At 46.2% G+C, this 19,942-nt stretch overlaps 1 protein-coding gene across 1 annotated transcript in view; it reads left to right on the top strand.

The window, feature by feature from the left end:
* prex2 (phosphatidylinositol-3,4,5-trisphosphate-dependent Rac exchange factor 2) overlaps positions 1-19,942 on the top strand; it is a 910,511-nt gene that overhangs the window by 695,790 nt on the left and 194,779 nt on the right. The window contains exons 34-35 of the mRNA XM_070891336.1: positions 14,869-15,012; positions 15,123-15,237. Coding sequence (XP_070747437.1) covers positions 14,869-15,012; positions 15,123-15,237 — 259 coding nt within the window. The remainder of the gene's footprint in view (positions 1-14,868; positions 15,013-15,122; positions 15,238-19,942) is intronic.

Below are 19,942 nucleotides of genomic sequence, written 5' to 3'. Positions count from 1 at the left end.
AACTAACGGGAGGAGGAGGCTCCATAAACATCCTCATCCTCAATGATGGCGGAGCCCAGTATGTGAGTGTAAAAGCCAAAGTTGAAGCATTCGCAACCATCTTCAGCCAGAAGTGCAGGGTGGATGATCCATTTTGGTCTCCTCCTGAGGTCCCCACCATCACAGAAGCCAGTCTTCAGCCAATTTGATTCACTCCACGTGATATCAAGAAATGGCTGACTATGATGGGGGATTCGGCGATGGTAATTTGCATATCAAGGAGAGGTGGTTTGACTGTCGCATGTTGGAGGTAGTCATTGCCTGGCACTTGTGTGACACGAATGTTACTTGCCACTGATCAGCCCAAGCCTGAATGTCGTCCAGGTCTTGCTGCATGCAGGCATGGACTGCTTCATTATCTGAGGAGTTGCGAATGCAACTGAACACTGTGCAGTCATCAGCGAACATCACCACTTCTGATCTTATGATGGAGGGAAGGTCATTGAAACAGCTGAAGATGGTTGGGTCGAGGACACTGCCCTGAGGAACTCCTACAACGATGTCCTGAGGCTGGGATGATTGACCTTCAACAACCACAACCATCTTTGTGCTTGGTATGATTCCAGCCAGTGGAGAGTTTTCCCTCTGATTCCCATTGACTTCAATTTTACTCGGGCTCCTTGATGCCACACTCGGTCAAGTGCTGCCTTGATGTCAAGGGCAGTCACTCTCACCTCTGGAATTCAGCTCTTTTGTCCATGTTTGGACCAAGGTTGTAATGAGGTCTGGAGCTGAGTGGCCCTGGCAAAATTCAAACTGAGCATCGGTGAACAGGTTATTGGTGAGTAAGTGTCGACGACACCTTCCATCACCTTGCTGATGATTGAGAGTAGAGTGATGAGGTGATAATTGGCCAGATTGGATTTGTCCTGCTTTTTGTGGGCAGGACATACCTGGGCAATTCTCCACATTGATGGGTAGATGCCAGGGTTGTAGCTGTACTGGAACAACTTGGCTAGAGACGGGGCTAGTTCTGGAGCACAAGTCTCTAGCACAACAGCCGGGATGTTTTCTGGGTCCATAGCCTTTGCTATATCCAGCGTGCTCAGCCATTTCTTGATATCACCGTTCCTTCGCTGGATCAAAATCCTGCAACTCACTCCCTAACATCACTGTTGGAGTTGTAGTATATGCAAGCACTCTAATAATGACTCCACGATGTAAGGCTATTATACTTGAACTGTAGTGACCTTAGTTCATTTATTGCAGCTCCTTGAGTGAGGACACAATGAGGTGAGCTCCCTTTTATACTTAGTTACCTGCAGTGTACAGGTGACCCTTAGGTCTCCACCAGTAGCACCCTCTGGTGGTACAGGTATGGTGTATTACAGTACATACCTTATACATACACAACAATACTCCACCCTAAGTCTTGTGCCACAGGCTTTTGCACTGTGTGCTCTGGCCCTTGACTTGAGTGCCCAAAGCCCTTGTAATTTGTCTTTGCTCGGGAATGGCTCTCTCCCTGTGGACACCCAAGTCCTTATTGCCACGACATTGGGAAGTGGTCGGCAGTGGACGGTTGGACATTGTAGTGAGGGTTGTGTGGGTTCTGGGTGTGATCCATGTGTCCATGGCTACATACATCCATTTCCCCCCTCCCACCCCCACCTATACATAGACCATGTGTGTGGCTCAGCACCTGCATTGGCATATATGTACAGAGAATAAAGAATTTGATTGGTTATGTCACTGTTTTAGAGTTCAGCAGTGGTGGAGCAAGTACATATTACGGGTAGGGTACATACGTGGTATTGCGGTCTGACCCTTGGGGTGTGGGTGCAGGTGGGTGAGGACTTTTAGTGGTGGGCAGAGCCACAGGATTGCGTGGCCTCCCTGTCCTCCTTTGAGGGCTGCAGGGTCTCCCTACTGCCCTTCAGCGGGGATGGAAATCTGGTCATCCCAGGTCCCGCTGGGAGGGCTGGAGGGTGCTGGCCTCTTGCTCCCGGTGCTGGCCCTGGTGGCCAGTGGGGTAGGGCCGGTCTGTGGCAGGGTGCCAGTGGTGGTGCCTGTGCCATCCATTGATCGCTGGCCCTGCAGTGGGTATGCTCCCAATGTGTGTGTGGACACCCTCCCTGGGGCATCACATTGGTCCCGGAGGCACAGGCTACACGATCGGGTAGCCTGCTGGACCTGGGTGCTTCCCTCGGAAGGTTACCTTTCACTTTGTCGGCATGCATGTAGAATCCGGCATCATATCTCATTTCATCATTAGCATTTATGATACATTGGCTCCAACCGCAATCAGCCAACTCGACATTGTTAGTTGTCGTTACACTTTTGCATTTGTCAATTACATCACTTTCCTGTGTACTATCAGCATCTCGGTGCAAGGCTGCGTTTAAATACCTGAATTTGTCAGTTACATTTTTTTCATTAGTGTTACCAGCATCACTGTTCAACAGTACATTTATATACTTGCATTCGTTAATTACATCTTGATCATTAGTGTCATTGGCATCGCTGTACAAAGAGTGGAACTGTCCCTTTAATTGTTCTGGGTTGCTGGTCTCCTTTAAAAGGGCCTTGCAATCTTTACCCCAATCTGGTTCGCTGTTCGACCACATGTGTTGCTCCCTCAGTGCTGCCCCTCGTGGTCTGGTCACGGCCATCTTCATTTCAGGTGCTTCACCTTGTGGTGCGGGTGCCATCTTCTTTCTCTCCACGAGGTAGGCTGCGGTGATCCTTTTCTCCTCAGGTTCTGCCACGGAAACCGGGACTCTACCTTCTGCGCCGATCTTCTTCCCTTGCAGTCCTGCCACTGGAGCCCGGAAGGTGAGGTCTGGTCGTTCAGGTTGGATCATCTCGCCGTTGAGTTGTGCAGTCTGTGTCATCGCCATGCAGTCGAGTTGGACAGTAGGATTTCCAGGTGCTGTGATGGATCCAAGTTTGGGGCCACGTGGGACGTCGATCGCTGGGCCTGGAGGCTTTCCCAGCTCCAACAGATTTGGATTTTCTTCATCCATATTTTTCCCAGCAACATTGGGCCATCACCAGCAATGACCCACAATGGTAGCTTGTGCATCGTGCCGCCATGAGACACCTGGACATCCATGCTGCCAACGACTGGGATGGTGTCTTTTGTGTAAGTGAGCAGCTTCGCCTGGATTGGGAGCATTTTGGGTCATTTGGCGGGATTGTCCCAGAGTTTCTCGAAGGCCGTCTGATTCATCAGCGATTTGCTCGTCCCTGTGTCGACCTCCATCGAGACTGGAACACCGTTGATTTCTACTTCCATTTTCCACGGGGATCTCTCGGTGGAGCAGGCATACACTCCGTACACCCCTTCCTGGGGCTGAGCCACTTCATAGACTCGCTCTTCGTTGTCTTCAGTGCTGGAGCCCATGTGATCGGCCAACTCTTCAGCGACTCGGTGAGTAAAATTTCTTCTACACATTCGTTGGAGATGACCTTTAGTGTTGCAGCCTTTGTATCGGCACTGGTGGGCCCTGTGGCTTCCTCCACAGCGCCAGCACGGGGCTAGCCGGTTGGCCCCATGTGGCGGACTCAGGGTTGCGGGACTCAGGGCAGCAGCCTTGCCTCTGAAAGGCGCCATTCGATTCACTGTACTCGTTGGGTTAGCGTCTTGGATTTGAATCATCATCCTTTTGGAATCGCAGGCTGAAATCATGAAGGCCTGGCTCACTTTAATTGCCTTCTACAGGGTGACCGTAGTGTCCGCAGAGAGCAGCTTGTGGAGGAGGCCCTCGTGGCCGATCCCAATAACAAAGATTTCCCTTAGTGCTTCGGTGAGGTGGTTGCCAAAATCACATGGTGCAGCCAATTGTCTCAGGTCTGCAGCATAGTTTGCAATTTCTTGGCCTTCGGGCCGCCGGTGGGTGTTGAACCGGTGCCTGGCTGTGAGGATGCTCTCTTTAGGTTTGAGCTGTTCCTGTATTATTGTTACGAGCTCTGCGTAAGTTTTGGTTGTCGTCTTCGCTGGGGCTAGCAGGTCCCTGATGAGGCCATGGACAGTGGGCCCACATTTGCTGAGCAGGATATCTCTGTGCTTATCAGCCAGCGAGGTCAGGTCGTCTCCTGCTAGGTCATTTGCAATGAAGAAGTGACCGAGCCTTTCCACAAAGGCATCCCAATCTTCCCCATCGGTGAATTGTTGAAAGTTGCTTAGGTTAGATATGTTGAGCGTGGAAATTCGTAACCTCGTCGCCAGTTGTAGTATATGCAAGCACTCTAATAATGACTCCACGAGGTAAGGGTATTGTACTTGAACTGTAGTGACTTTAGTCCATTTATTGCAGCTCCTTGAGTGAGGACACAATGAGGTGAGCTCCCTTTTATACTTGGTTATCTGCAGTGTACAGGTGACCCTTAGGTGGTACAGGTATGGTGTATACAGTGTGAAGATACATTCAGTGGTCTAGTATTACAGTACATACATTATACATACTCACCAGGAGTAGCTTCAGCTTACAAACTGCAGCAGTTCAAGATGGCGGCTCACCATCACCTTCTCAAGGGCAGTTAGGGATGGACAATAAATGTTGGCCTTGCCAATGACGCCCACATCCCATGAGCAGAAAAAAATCTCAGAGCAAAGGAAATGCCTCCTTTAAAGATATAATAAGTGGTGTGTTTGTTTGAGAAGGAATGCAGCGTTAGGGTACATGCCAATCTTTGTGATAATTTGGTAAGTGCACATCTGAGCCTTGGTGATAGAAACAAGTTCTGGTGTCCTGCTGTCCATTTCCTGTCAGTCTGTCGGAGGCAGTCCCTGCTTCCAAATTTACTTTATTTTATGGGGCATAAATTCATCAGCTCACCGTCCACTGCCGCTGAATGCTTCCCACTGCCACTGACATTCCTCATGAAGGTACGCCGAGTGCCACTTTGGAGGTGGCCTGGAGTAGGTTGGACCGGGCGGGAGGAGAGAGCCGCTGGGAACCGCCCGCTGACGTCAGCGGACGGCTGAGTGGCACAACTGACCTCCCGCCCGCTGAGCTCCCAGATTCCTGCGGACGGGAGTTGGCGGGACTCAGTGGCAGAACAGGGGTGGACTGCTGGCGGGAGGCTGGTCTGTCCTCGACGGTAAGTATGAAGAACCTGAAAAAAAGTAAGTGAACATTTTTTAAAAAAAATTGCAACAGTGACTTACTTGGATGTGGTCCCCTGAAGGTTTTTGGCTAGTTTTTTTATTTTTTAGTGTTGATTTTTTTTTCATGCCTTCGACCCTCCGTGGGCCCGACTCCATCTTCGGCAGTACTTGGGTGGCAAGCGCCTCTGCCGTCGAGAATGAGACCTCTCGCCCACTGCTGCACAGATTGGCGGCATACATCACCCATTTGCTGCCCGCCGACCTTCGAGGGACCTTGGCAATGAATATCCCGCCTCTCCAGTACTGTCCAGTACCTTGGCGGCCATCAGCGGCACTTTGGGCGGCACTTGGGCGGGCGGAAGCCTTGCTGAAAATCAGCCACTATGAATTATAGAGAATGTTAATTTTGAAACTTCCAATCCGAATATAAAGAAATGCTCATTCATAGAAACCAGTACTGATCACCCTTAGCAACTAGCACTTGTTAGTAAGCTGAAAGGTGGCACAAAACAGGAATAACTAAGGGTAATATTACAAAATTGTTCTCCCAGTTGGCAGCTTTGCCTGCCGGGAGCATATATTGAGAATTTGGGCACATGATCACCATGATTTTCTGTTTATGTCATGTATCTTACATTATTATATATAACTGTATCCTAACATGCTATACATGACTGTAATAAGATATGACCTGTAACCACCAGCATACCTTACCACCAGGGGTGCACTTGCAAGAGACAGGTATATAAGCACAGGTCTCAGGCAAGTGCAGCATTCCAGAGCTGTGAAATAAAGGTGCAGGTCCAGAGTGACCTTGACTTCACTACATGCCTCGTGTGAATCTGTACTGAGGGGACAGGACTTTACAGTTTAAGGTTCTATAAATTTTTTCTTACTGTTCTGTAATACTTCTTGCTACAATCCTTTTTACAATATGCCTTTGTGAGGCAGAGATGCAAACCAGTTCTTTGCACTGTGGCAAATAAGTTGAAGATTATGAATGATCCCTTAATTGATCTGTTTGAAGAGCAATCTCATTTAATTTCACGTCAATTGTTCTGAAAATCATAGTACAAACTAATATGACTTGTATAAGGATAAAAATAACATAATTAATGTGGTAATAATACGACAATAATCACTGTGGTATGAAAATGAAACTGTTGGCAACATAAATAGCGGTTACTTTGTGCTTTGGTGTAGAAAAGCATGTTTGGCAATGAAATGGAAGTTATATAAAACAATAATTTTGAGGAGAACCTTGCAGCAGCACTGCAGAAACAGTGGGGCTGAAACTTCTCTTCCCTCCCACCCCCATCTCGTGCATCCAACTCGAGTCCAGTTGAACCCAGTTGCGTTTCCAGGTTCAGCTCATTTGCATGCTTTGGCCCTCATTTGAAGGTGATTCTGACCCAAGGAATGGAACGAGCCTGGCATCACCCAGAATTTCTCCATTCTCCCTGCTCCTCTTTGCTGGCCTTAAAACTTGCATTTTTAGAGATGTTCGGAGGTTGCAGCTAAACCCTTTTCAGATCTTCCACTCTGAAAGTGCAGAGCACAATCTCCAAAGCCAACATTCTTTTGGTAACCTTTTTTGATGTCTTCCACATGGAAACACAAGTAGTGTTCTGATGTTACTTTGGTATCAGTATCATACGATTTAAATGCCCCACCTACTGGGTAATGTCTCGGGTAATGTACATCAAACATAAAGAGGGTGGAAACCAGGTATGATATTGCCACCGTATAGAAACATCCGACGCAAGCTCGCTGCACTGAAATAGCATAACTCCCAAACTGCAGTGATGCAACCAATGCCTATCAGGGACTGCTACAGCAGACAAGCAGAGTAGTTCAGACACTGATGCCACTGCCACTTCCTGGATTTGGTGTGATCCGGTACCCAAGCCACTTAGTAAGGCTCACTCACTGGCATATTGCCCGCTGAAAGTGACTTGTGCCCTGAAGCAGGGAACGCAGCCAACAGCTTTGAGGTCTTCTGGCTGCTATCCTGCATACACAGTGAATTTAATCTATATCTATGTGCTCATAGAAGCATAGAAATTTGCAGCACAGAAGAAGGCCATTTTGCCCATCGTGTCTGTACCGGCTGAAAAAGAGCTATCCAGCCTAATCCCACTTTCCAGCTCTAGATCCAGAGCTCTGTAGGTTACGGCACTTCAGGTGCATATCCAAGTACTTTTTAAATGCAATGAAGGTTTCTGCCTCTACCACCCTTTCAGGCAGTAAGTTCCAGACCCCCACCCTGCTCTGGATGAAAAAAGTTCTCTTCAACTACCCTCTAATCCTTCGACCAATTGCCTTAAATCTATGGCCCAGGTTATTGACCTCTCTGCTAAGATCCTCCCCTCTGGGAGGATGCCGCACTCATTCCCGCCACCAGTTTAAGTGACATGTTTTGCCCTGTGTGAGACCCTTGCTGCAGGAACACATAGATATCGATTAAATTCATAGGATAGCAGCCAGAAGACCTCAAAGCTGTTGTAAACAAAGGGGGATAATCGTGACTATGTTTTTCTGCCTGTTAGTGCTGCGATTTCAGAACAGAATTTAAATACGTACCAATGAGCTATGCCTCCAGTTTAGACCTATAGTATAATATGAGGAATGATTTTAACCCCTTTTGCCGATGAGATGAGCGAGTGTATGGATTTTAATAAAGGCAGCATCCTCCCCTCCGGGTTGACGCACGCTCATGCCCATCACAAGTTTAATTGACATGTTTGACCCTGTGTGAGACCTTTGGGCAAGGGCCTCACAAATATGGAAAAGTTAGGATCCTATGATGTAAATAGGATCCTGACATGATTTTAATGTGCAGTCACATGACCCATGCCTAGTGCCGGGCTTGCCGGATAAAGCTGGTGGCAGGCAGGAGCATACCCAGAAAAGGGCTGAGAAGGTAAGGTTTAAAACATTTTTACGATTTCCATTCGGGCCTAAAGGAGCTGGTTTGCTCCTATCATCCCCACAAGGACCCATCGGCCAGGCACTGATTCATGCTGCAATTTGCCAGGAAACTCAACTGAGAGATGTGTTGTGTATGCAATAACTGTTAGACTGAGTACTGTTTAACTCCAAGAGGTATGACCTTGGCTCTGCTTTATTAAGGCCCAAAGTGACTAATATACAAAATGGCTGGCCTTTTATACTTGGACTGCACACACGTGCGTGCAGTCCAATGGCCTCCAACAGTGATGCCATTTAGTGGCTAGTGATCCCAAAAGTACATACATGACAATACCCCCGCTGAGATATTAACACAGTCTTTTACAAATTGAGCCTTGGGTGACTGTTCAGAGTCTGTTGTGACTGGTGGCTGTGTGGCTGACCTGGTGGGAGTGGCAATGGCCATGTGAGGGATTGAAAGTCCATTTTCATTGAACATGTCAGTGATTGAAAATCCCGATTCATTGATGATCACTGAGTCCTCTGATGACTGGAGGTGGGTTAGTTGGTCGTCGATTGTCTCGTCCTCCAACTGTTCCGGTTCATCTGTGTGCCGCAGCTTTATCTGATCCATATGTTTCCCGCATGTTTGCCCATTTTTGAGCTTGACAATAAATACTCTGTTGCCCTCCTTGGCCATGACAGTACCAGCGATCCCCTTAGGACCCTGACCATAATTCAGAACATATACAGGATCATTTACAGAAATATCACGTGACACAGCTGCACAATCGTGATACCCTTGCTGACTTTGTCTTCTATATTCAACATGATTATTCAAGTCAAGGTGTACAAGAGATAGCTTGGTCTTAAGATCTCTCTTCATTATTAGTTCAGCAGGCGAGACCCCAGTAAGCGTGTGTGGTCTTGTCCTGTAACTTAGCAGTATGCATGACAGGCGGGTCTGCAATGACCCTTGTGTTATTCGTTGCATACTCTGCTTTATGATTTGGACAGCATGTTCTGCTTGCCCATTGGAAACAGATTTGAATGGTGCTGACCTTACACGTTTGATACCATTGAGTTTCATGAACTCTTGAAACTTCTGACTGGTGAAGCACAATCCGTTGTCGCTAACAACGATGTCAGGCAGACCATGTGTCGCGAATATGACACTGAGATTCTCAATGGTAGCTGTGGATGTGCTGGATGACATGATTATACACACTATCCACTTCGAATATGCATCCAATACAACTAAAAACATCTTCCCCAGGAAGGGACCTATAAAGTCTATGTGGATCCTGGACCATGGTTTGGACGGCCCGACCACAGACTCAGCGGCGATTTGCTGAGCTGCATACAAGTGTTGCACTGATGCACACATGATTCCAGCTCAGAGTCAATTCCCGGCCACTATACATGAGACCTGGCCTTGGCTTTCATCATTACAATGCCGGGATGTGTGCTGTGTAGCTCACGTACAAATTTCTCTCTCCCTTTCTTGGGCATAACAACACGATTGTCCCACAGTATACAATCCAACTGAATAGACAGTTCGTCTTTGCGATGAATGTAAGGTTTGGTCTCCTCGCACATTTGCTTGGGTATGGCAGACCAATCACCTGTGAGGATGCAACTCTTCACCACTGATAAAATTGAGTCCTGGCTGGTCCAGGTCTTAACTTGTTGAGCCGTGACAGGGGTTCCTTCACTCTCAAAAGCATCCATAACTAACAATAGGTCCGCCGGTTATGGCGTTTCCACCTCTGGTGTGGGCAACAGCAGACGACTCAAAGCATCGGCACAATTCTCGATGCCAGGTCTATGGCGAATGACATAATCATAAGCGGATAATGTCAGCGCCCGCCTCTGGATGCGGGATGAAGCATTGGTATTGATACCTTTGTTTTCAGAGAACAGTGAAATGAGCTGCTTGTGATCTGTCTCCAGTTCAAACCGAAGACCAAACGTGTACTGATGCATCTTTTTAACCCCATACACAAAGGCTAGTGCTTCTTTCTCTACCATGCTGTAGGCTCTTTCTGCTTTAGACAAACTTTTTGAAGCATACACGACTGGTTGAAGTTTACCCGACTCATTAGCTTGTTGGAGTATGCAACCAATTCCATATGACGAAGCATCACAGGCCAATACTAAACGTTTACATGGGTCATAATGTACCAGCAGCATGTTAGAACAAAGCAGACTAGTGGCTTTCTCAAAAGCTCTGTCTTGAGACACACCCAACACCCAGTTGTTGCCTTTTCTTAGCAGCATGTGCAGTGGTTCTAATAAGGTGCTCAATTTAGGTAGGAAGATACCGAAGTAGTTGAGTAGACCCAGGAATGAACGCAGCTCCGTCACATTCTGCGGCTTGGGTGCATTCTTAGTGGCCTTGGTTTTTGAGTCCGTGGGCCTGATGCCGTCAGCAGCAATTTTCCTCCCCACGAATTCGACCTCTGGTGCCATGAAGACGCACTTCGAGCATTTCAGTCTGAGTCCCACTTTGTCCAGACAATGTAGAACCTCTTCCAGGTTGTTCAGATGTTACTCGGAGTCACGACCTATGATCAGGATGTTATCTTGGAACACGACGGCTCTGGGAACGGATTTCAGTAGACTCTCCACGTTCCTCTGAAATATTGCTGCAGCCGAGTGAATTCCAAAAGGGCCCTGTGATAAATAAACAGTCCTTTATGCGTGTTAATGCACGTAAGTCTCTTCGATGTCTCGACCAGCTCCTGTGTCATGTAGGCCAAAGTCAAGTCCAGTTTGGTGAATGACTTCCCCCCCGGCTAGCGTTGCAAACAAGTCATCAGCCTTCGGTAACGGGCATTGATCCTGTTTCGAAACCCTGTTGATCGTAGCCTTGTAGTCTCCACAGATTCTGACTGTGTCATCACTTTTCAGCACAGGAACAATGCGGCTGGCCCATTCATTAAATTCAACTGGTGATATGATCCCTTCACGCTGGAGTCTGTCCAGTTTGATTTCGACCTTCTCCCGCATCATATACAGAACTGCCCGAGCTTTACGATGGACGGGTCTTGCATCCGAGTCCACGTGGATCTGCACCTTGGCTCCTGTGAAGTTGCCGATGCCTGGTTGGAACAGCGAGGGGAACTTGCTCAGTACTTGGGCACATGTATCTTTCTCCTACGACAATGCCTTGATGTCGTTCCAATCGCATCTGATTTTTTCAAGCCAGTTCCTGCCGAACAGCGTTGGACCATTGCCTGGGACAATCCATAACAGTAACTCGTGAACCGCACTGTCATACAACACTTTAATTGTGGCACTGCCAATCACCATTATGAGTTCTTTGGTGTGCGTGCACAACTTGGATTGACTGGACTCAGCCTGGGCCTCACAGCCTTAGTATCCCACAGCTTGTCGAATGCTCTCTGGCTCATTATCGATTGACTCGACTCCGTGTCCAGTTCCATCGATACCGGCACCCCATTAAATTTCTCGTTGATCATTATCGGTTTGCTCTTAGTTAGGAATGAGTACAGTCCATACACTTCCTCCTCTGGTATCTCGGATTGCGTATCCGGATCAGCGCTAGTCTGACCATCATCCTCCATGTGGTGTGACACAGCACACTTGCTCATCTGCGGACACTTGCACTGGAGATGCCCCACTCTCAGACAGCCTTTGCAACTATATTGCTTAAATCGGCACTGCTGGTGCCAGTGATTTCCCCCACAACGCCAACAGGGAGAAATCGGATGCATTCCCACTGGCAGACTTTGGGCAGCCACAGGTGTCGTGTACACAGTCGGGTAGGCCCTGCCATGTACTGCTCTGCCAAACGCCAAATGAATCAAATTTACAGTACTTGCCGAGTTTCGATTTTTCACTGATATCTACTTTAGACTTCTATCCGTCGTCGTGCATGACTGAGCGATCGTGATGGCCCTGTTCAAATCCAACGGCTCCACCGCCAGTAGTTTACGCAGGATTACCTCGTGGTTGATGCCGATTACAAAGAAGTCCCGCAGCATGTCTGCCAACACAGCCCGGAACTTATACGGTCCTGCTTGACATTTCAGGTCGGCAACGAATTCCGCCGCATTCTGGCCCTCTGAGCGAACGTGCGTATAAAATCTGTATCTCGAGATGATGATGCCTTCATCTGGCTTAAGGTGGTCCTGTACCAGTGTACACAATTCTTCATACGTCTTCTCTGTTGGACTCACAGGCAGGAGTAGATTCTTTATCAGACCATAAATTTTTGGACCGCAAACCGTGAGGAACACCGCCCGGCGCTGATCTGCGTCGCCGACCTCCTCCATTTTGTTGGCCACGAAGAACTGGCTCAAACGGCTCACAAAGTCTGCCCAATCTTCTCCTTCCACAAATCGCAACAACAATCCAACTGTGCTCATTTTTGCATGCAAAGTTTCTTGTTGCCTCATTGCCAAATGTTGTGTATGCAATAACTGTTAGACTGAGTACTGTTTTACTCCAAGAGGTATGACCTTGGCTCTGCTTTATTAAGGCCCAAAGTGACTAATATACAAAATGGCTGGCCTTTTATACTTCGGCTGCACACACGTCCGTGCAGCTCAATGGCCTCCAACAGTGACGCCAGCTCGTGGCTAGTGATCCCAAAAGTACATACGTGACAAGATGGAAATTAGGTCCAGGAGTTAAAATGGCCCGGGCATTGACCAAGTGAGCTTGACACTCATCTCGAAGCCCCCATGTCAAACTCGTACCTGAGTTAAGATCAGATCTATAAATATAGGAGGCATTTGGGGTGGATAAATGGAATTAGATGGATAATTACCGCTGGGAACCATGAGATGGGGAATAGAGGGAAATTCCCCTCTTTTCCCAGAAAAAATCATCGGGGCAGTGTTGGTGGTGGCAGAGGGGCGGAAGCGAGTCGGGAGCGAGGCGGAAGGCGGGCCGTGTCATCAGCGGCGCACTGACGTGTTGTGACATCCCTCCCCTTCACTTAAAGTGGAGGGACGCTGCGAGGCCTACTTGGTGCCCACCATACCACTAGTATCATTGGTCTCAAGAGGGAGTGCTGGGCTGTCTGTTGGCGGCCCGGCTGAATCAATGGCCGTCATTGTCGGGCCGACTGAAGAGTCGACTGACAATTAAAATAAAATGGTGGCCGCGGCGGTGCGCCCTCCCTTTAACTTCCACCTGGACAAGCCTGCAAATGCTTGATGTGGGAATGATCCCACCTTATTTTCCTAAATCTCCACCCGGTGGTGTCTCAAATGCAGCACAACCATGATAAATGAAACTTACAGTTTACACCCAAAGCCCCTCAGGCTGAAGGATCTGAGAGCGGGCTGGCACCTCCGCCTGCCTTGTGAGGGGTAGTATTTTTCTTCTGTGTGCAGCAATGAGAATCTTTAGGGTTTGAGGCCTTCTAGCTGCTGTTTTTGGATAGCAAGCAAAAGACCGCAAAGCTGATGGCTTTGTTCCCTGCTTCTAGCCACAAGTCCCTTTCCGTGGGCATTCCTGTGCCAAAAGAACACTGGGGTATTGGTAGTGATCTGAATCCACAAGCATAAGCAGGTTGAGGGCACTTTAATTTGGGCTCAGGCAGAAAGTAGGGAGGAAGATCGACTCCCATCGTATCTTTGGATGGACAAACAATTAGATTATCATAAATAAAAATCACTACCATTTTTTTATAATTCTGCTATAAGAAGCAGTTTAAATTCATCAAGCTTTGACAGAATCTCAATGCTCCTTCAGCTATTTTTAGTGGGGTCAGGGTCATTTAAGTAATTTGGGCAAGCTTCTTATCTTTGTCAGGTTAAGGAGTTGGAAAATGGCTGTCAGTTCTGATGAAAGGCCATCGACCTGAAACGTTAACTCTGTTTCTCTCTCCACAGATGCTGCCCAAACCTGCTGAATATTTCCAGCATTTTCTGTTTTTATTATAGAAAATGGCCTCAGCAGCCTGCTGTGGTGTAATGAGGCCAATGGCCTCTGGGCCTGGCTAAAAAAATGCCCTTAACTGAATGCAATTGATCTTCCCATGATCAGTTGCGAAGGCTGTAATGGGCCACTAAATTCTAAATTTCTGCCCTGTCATCATAGCAAGCCTGCACACCTGCAACATATAGGCATTCCCAGCAAACAGTGTTACTAGGGCACGAATGCTGGGAATTATACTGAATGATGTATTCCTGTAATTTTCATGGGCTTTGAATACCCCTGCCTATATTTGGCAAATGTATTCTATGTCGTTCATCACTTTAAGTGGACAAGAGCAAGAATGTCATTGGAATACTATCACCAACAAGTCACCTGACCTCATGACTTCATCAATGGGTCGGAACCCTCGAATTCCCCATTTAACCCATATTGGATGCACTATCATGACCACCACCACAACAGCTTGCATTTATATAGTATTTTTAACATAAATGTCCCGCGGTGCTTCACAGAGGTGTCATAAAAGAAAGGACAACAAGCCAAATATTGCTGTACTTCTGGGAGTAGGCTGCCTACCTATCCCTCTGAGTCATCATAGGTGTATTGCACAGGGAATCCAAAAGGGAAAGGGTAAAAATAGCTTAAAAGGAGGGGTTATTCTTAAAAAAAATCAAACACAGTATTATTGGAATCCCATCACTATCGAGCTTTTAGCAGTGTCCAAATATAGAAGGTGATTTTACCCCTGCCCATCTGGCAGAAACTGTGGTGAGGTCAAGCAATGAAAATTGTCTGTGGGACTCATCTGCCAACGTCTCGGGCCTCACACTGCCAAGTTCAGGGTGGTTTGCCACCCACCTCCACTGCTGGCCTGTGTTAAAATCAGGGCCATGATTAGAGTAAGGAGAATTTGGGGACTTGCATTTACTTGTTTTTTCTGTTTCATGCAGATAATCCTATCACATACAAAGTCGAAGGGAATCGCCAAGCCTTAAAAGTGTTTTTCTACCTTGAGAACTACAATTTTGAGCAGCTTCCTCAGAGGTTAAAGAATGGAGGAGGTTTTAAAGTTCACCCAGTGCTCTTTACACAAGGTATGGGATACTTTCCATATGTCACAGTTTTGCTGTTGCCTCATTTTGTCTGATCCTGCTTATTGCTTAAAATGCATATAACTGAGTGCTGAAATGTCTCTTCCATATAGCAATGGAAAGTATGGAGGGCTATTACTACACAGACAGTGTGTCTGTGGAAGAATTCCAGGCACAGATCAATGCAGCTTCTCTGGAGAACATAAAACGATACTGTCAAAAGCTCAGGTAAGGGCATCATTTGTCCTGCATTTTGTGATAAATGTTTCCAGTTGATAAAAGTGTTTTTGAATGTTGGTAATCATCCAAAAGAGGCATTCTCTTCTTGTAAATTATCTTGAAATGCTATTCAACAGTTAGTAAATAGGACAAAGCACGGTAATTCCATTTGGTAACATGGTTACATCATGACAATACTGAGTGGGTCGCTCACTGAAAAGCAAATCAGTTTACAAAATAGAATGAAAGACTATAGCAGTGCTGTAGCTAATTTTCTTTTTCCAAGAATCTGCCAGAAAATTTTAGAGTCAAGCAATTAGCCAACTGTAGCTAATTACCAAACTCCAAACCTGGACGTTCTGATACCAGCCGCCTGTTATTGCAGTGAAATTTGGGTGACTGGCATCAGGAAATGGGCACCAGGGTACTCCTGATGGAACACCTTCCCCCTCTGCCCACTGATGTATATTCCCTGGGACGAGCTCAACAACAGAGGTAGTTACCACCTCAGATAGGCAGGTGCTTCAGTTAAGCATCAATACCTGTATTACAAAATCTAGACTCGGGTTTCTTATAATGAAATCCACCAAAATCTATTAAAAATTTACCTAACTGGCAGCAGTATTCCATATCTTTTTATATCAGGATCTCCTTTTATAAAATCAAAAAAAATTGCAGCCCCAATTTAGTTACTAGTTTGCAACTGGGGTTTTGTCCTGCACTCCTGGTTTAACTTGAAATAGTACTCCATAATTTTGTCCACTCATTTAGTCTGTCTAAGTTCCTGTGTAACTTCCCGGTCCCATCCACACAATTTATTGTACCTTCTAACTTAGTATCATCTGCAAACTTTTCTATTCCTTCAAGTTATTAATATATATGCTAAAAAACTGAGGCACCAGTATAGATCCCTGGGGAACATCACTTGTCCCATCCTGCCAATCAGAGAACATTCCCTTTATCCCTATTCTCTGTCTCCTACTTCCTAATCAATTACTGACCCCTGTCATAAAGTTATTCCAATTCCATGCATTCTCATTTTGCTAATATTCTCTTGTGCAGAATGTTAACAAATGCCTTCTGGAAGTACATATAGACAACATCCATAAACATTCCCCTATTCACTGTACTAGTGATCTCATCAAAACTTTCAATTAGATTAGTTAGAAGAGTGGGAGAGCTATAGTGGTAGGGGATTCTATTTTAAGGGGAATAGATAGGCGTTTCTGCGGTCGCAATCGAAACTCCAGGATGGTATATTGCCTCCCTGGTGCAAGGGTCAAGGATGTCTCGGAGCGGCTGCAGGACATTCTGGAAGGGGAGGGTGAACAGCCAGTTGTCATGGTGCATATAGGTACCAATGCTAAAGGTAAAAAGAGGGATGAGGTCCTGCAAGCTGAATTTAGGGAGCTAAGAGTTAAATTAAAAATTAGGACCTCAAAGGTAGTAATCTCAGGATTGCTACCAGTGCCACGTGCTAGTCAGAGTAGAAATAGCAGGATAGTTAAAATGAATATGTGGCTTGAGGAATACTGTAAGAGGGAGGGATTCAAATTCCTGGGACATTGGAACCGGTTCTGGGGGAGGTGGGACCAGTACAAACCGGACGGTCTGCACCTGGGCAGGACTGGAACCGATGTCCTTGGGGGAGTGTTTGCTAGTGCTGTTGGGGAGGATTTAAACTAATAGAGCAGGGGGATGGGAACCTATGCAGGGAGACAGAGGGAAGTAAAATGGGGTCAGAAGCAAAAGGTAGAAAGGAGGAAAGTAAAAGTGGAGGGCAGAAAAATCAAAGGCAAAAATCAAAAATGGCCACATTACAACATAATTCTAAAAGGTCAAAGAGTGTTAAAAGAACAAGCCTGAAGGCTCTGTATCTCAATGCGAGGAGCATGCATAATAAGGTGGATGAATTGACTGCGCAGATAGTTGTTAATGGATATGATGTCATTGGGATTACGGAGATATGGCTCCAGGGTGACCAAGGCTGGGAACTCAACATCCAAGAGTATTCAATATTCAGGAAAGATAGACTGAAAGGAAAAGGAGGTTGGGTAACATTGCTGGTTAAAGAGGAGATTAACGCAATAGTAAGGAAGGACATTAGCGTGGATGAGTTGGAATCTGGATGGGTAGAGCTGCGGAACACCAAAGGGCAGAAAGTGCTAGTGGGAGTTGTGTACAGACCATCAAACAGTCATAGTGAGGTTGGGGATGGCATCAAACAGGAAATTAGGGATGCATGCAATAAAGGTACAGCAGTTATCATGGGTAACTTTAACCTACATATAGATTGGGCTAAACGAACTGGTAGCAATACGGTGGAGGAGGATTTCCTGGAGTGTACAATGGATGGTTTTTAGACCAATATGTCGAGGACCCAACTATAGGGCTGGCCATCCTAGTCTGGGTGATGTGTAATGAGAGAGAATTAATTAGCAATCTTGTTGTGCGAGGCCGCTTGGGGAAGAGTGACCATAATCTCGTAGAATTCTTCAGTAAGATGGAGAGTAACACAGTTAATTCCGAGACTAGAGACCTGAACTTAAAGAAAGGTAACTTCGACGGTATGACATGTGAATTGGCTAGGATAGACTGGCGAATAATACTTGAAGGGTTGACGGTGGATAGGCAATGGCAAACATTTAAAGATCACATGGATGAACTTCAACAATTGTACATCCCTGACTGGCGTAAAATTAAAACGGGAAGGTGGCTCAACCGTGGCTTACAAGCGAAATTAGGGATAGTGTTAAATCTAAGGAAGAGGCATATAAATTGGCCAAAAAAAGCAGCAAACTTGAGGACTGGGAGAAATTTAGAATTCAGCAGAGGAGGACAAAAGGTTTAATTAGGAGGGGGAGAATAGAATATGAGAGTAAGCTTGCAGGGAACATAAAAACTGACTGCAAAAGCTTCTACAGATACGTGAAGAGAAAAAGATTAGTGAAGACAAATGTAGGTCCCTTACAGTCAGAATCAGGTGAATTTATAATGGTGAACAAAGAAATGGCAGGCCAATTGAACAAATACTTTGGTTCTGTCTTCACGAAGGAAGACGCAAATAACCTTCTGGAAATACTAGGGGACTGAGGGTCTAGCGAGAAGGAAGAACTAAAGGAAATCCTTATTAGTCAGCAAATTGTGTTAGGTAAATTGATGGGATTGAAGGCCAATAAATCCCCAGGGCCTGATACTCTGCATCCCAGAGTACTTAAGGAAGTGGCCCTAGAAATAGTGGATGCATTGGTGGTCATTTTCCAACATTCTATTGACTCTGGATCAGTTCCTTTGGAGGATAGCTAATGTAACCCCACTTTTTAAAAAAGGAGGGAGAGAGAAAACAGGGAATTATAGCCTGAAATTGGTGGTGGGGAAAATGTTGGAATCAATTATTAAAGCTGGAATCGCAGCGCATTTGGAAAGCAGTGACAGGATCGGTCCAAGTCAGCATGGATTTATGAAAGGGAAATCATGCTTGACAAATCTTTTAGAATTTTTTGAGGATGTAACTCTTAGAGTGGACAAGGGGGAGCCAGTAGATGTGGTGTATTTAGATTTTCAAAAGGCTTTTGACAAGGTCTCACACAAGAGATTAGCGTGCAAAATTAAAGCACATGGTATTGGGGGTAATGTACTGACATGGATAGAGAACTGGTTGGCAGACAGGAAGCAGAGAGTAGGAATAAATTGGTCCTTTTCAGAATGACAGGCAATGACTAGTGGGGTACCGCAAGGTTCAGAGCTGGGACGCCAGCTATTTACCATATACATTAATGATTTAGATGAAGGAATTGAGTGTAATATCTCCAAGTTTGCGGATGACACTCAGCTGGGTGGCGGTGTGAGCAGTGAGGAGGACGCTAAGAGGTTGCAGGGTGATTTGGACAGGTTAGGTGAATGGACAAATGCATGGCAGATGCAGTATAATGTAGATAAATGTGAGGTTATCCACTTTGGTGGTAAAAACAGGAAAGCAGATTATTATCTGAAGGGTGACAAATTAGTAAAAGGGGAGGTGCAACGAGACCTGGGTGTCATGGTACAACAGTCATTGAAAGTTGGCATGCAGGTACAGCAGGCGGTGAAGAAGGTAAATGGCATGTTGGCCTTCATATCTAAGGGACTTGAGTATAGGAGCAGGGAGGTCTTACTATAGTTGTACAGGGCCTTGGTGAGGTACACCTTGAATATTGTGTACAGTTTTGTTCTCCTAATCTGAGGAAGGACGTTCTTGCTATTGAGGGAGTGCAGCGAAGGTCACCAGACTGATTCCCGGGATGGCAGGATTGACATATGAAGAAAGACTGGACTGACTAGGTTTATATTCAATAGCATTTAGAAGAATGAGAGGGGATCTCATAGAAACATATAAAATTCTGACAGGATTGGACAGGAAGAATGTTCCCGATGTTGGGGAAGTCCAGAACCAGGGGTCACAGTCTAAGGCTAAGGGGTAAGCCATTTAGGACCGAGATGAGGAGAAACTTCTTCACTCAGAGTTGTGAGCATGTGGAATTCTTTACCACAGAAAGTTGTTGAGGCCAGTTCGTTAGTTATATTCAAAAGGGCCCTTATGGCTAAAGGGATCAAGGGGTATGGAGAGAAAACACGAATGGGGTACTGAAGTGCATGATCAGCCATGATCATATTGAATGGTGGTGCAAGCTCGAAGGGCCGAATGGCCTACTCCTGCACCTATTTTCTATGTTTC

The sequence above is a fragment of the Pristiophorus japonicus genome, chromosome 1, assembly GCF_044704955.1.
Source record: "Pristiophorus japonicus isolate sPriJap1 chromosome 1, sPriJap1.hap1, whole genome shotgun sequence".
NCBI classification, from domain to species: domain Eukaryota; kingdom Metazoa; phylum Chordata; class Chondrichthyes; family Pristiophoridae; genus Pristiophorus; species Pristiophorus japonicus.
The sequence above is the reverse complement of the archived record's forward strand: the minus strand, read 5'-3'. Positions and strand labels throughout refer to the sequence as shown.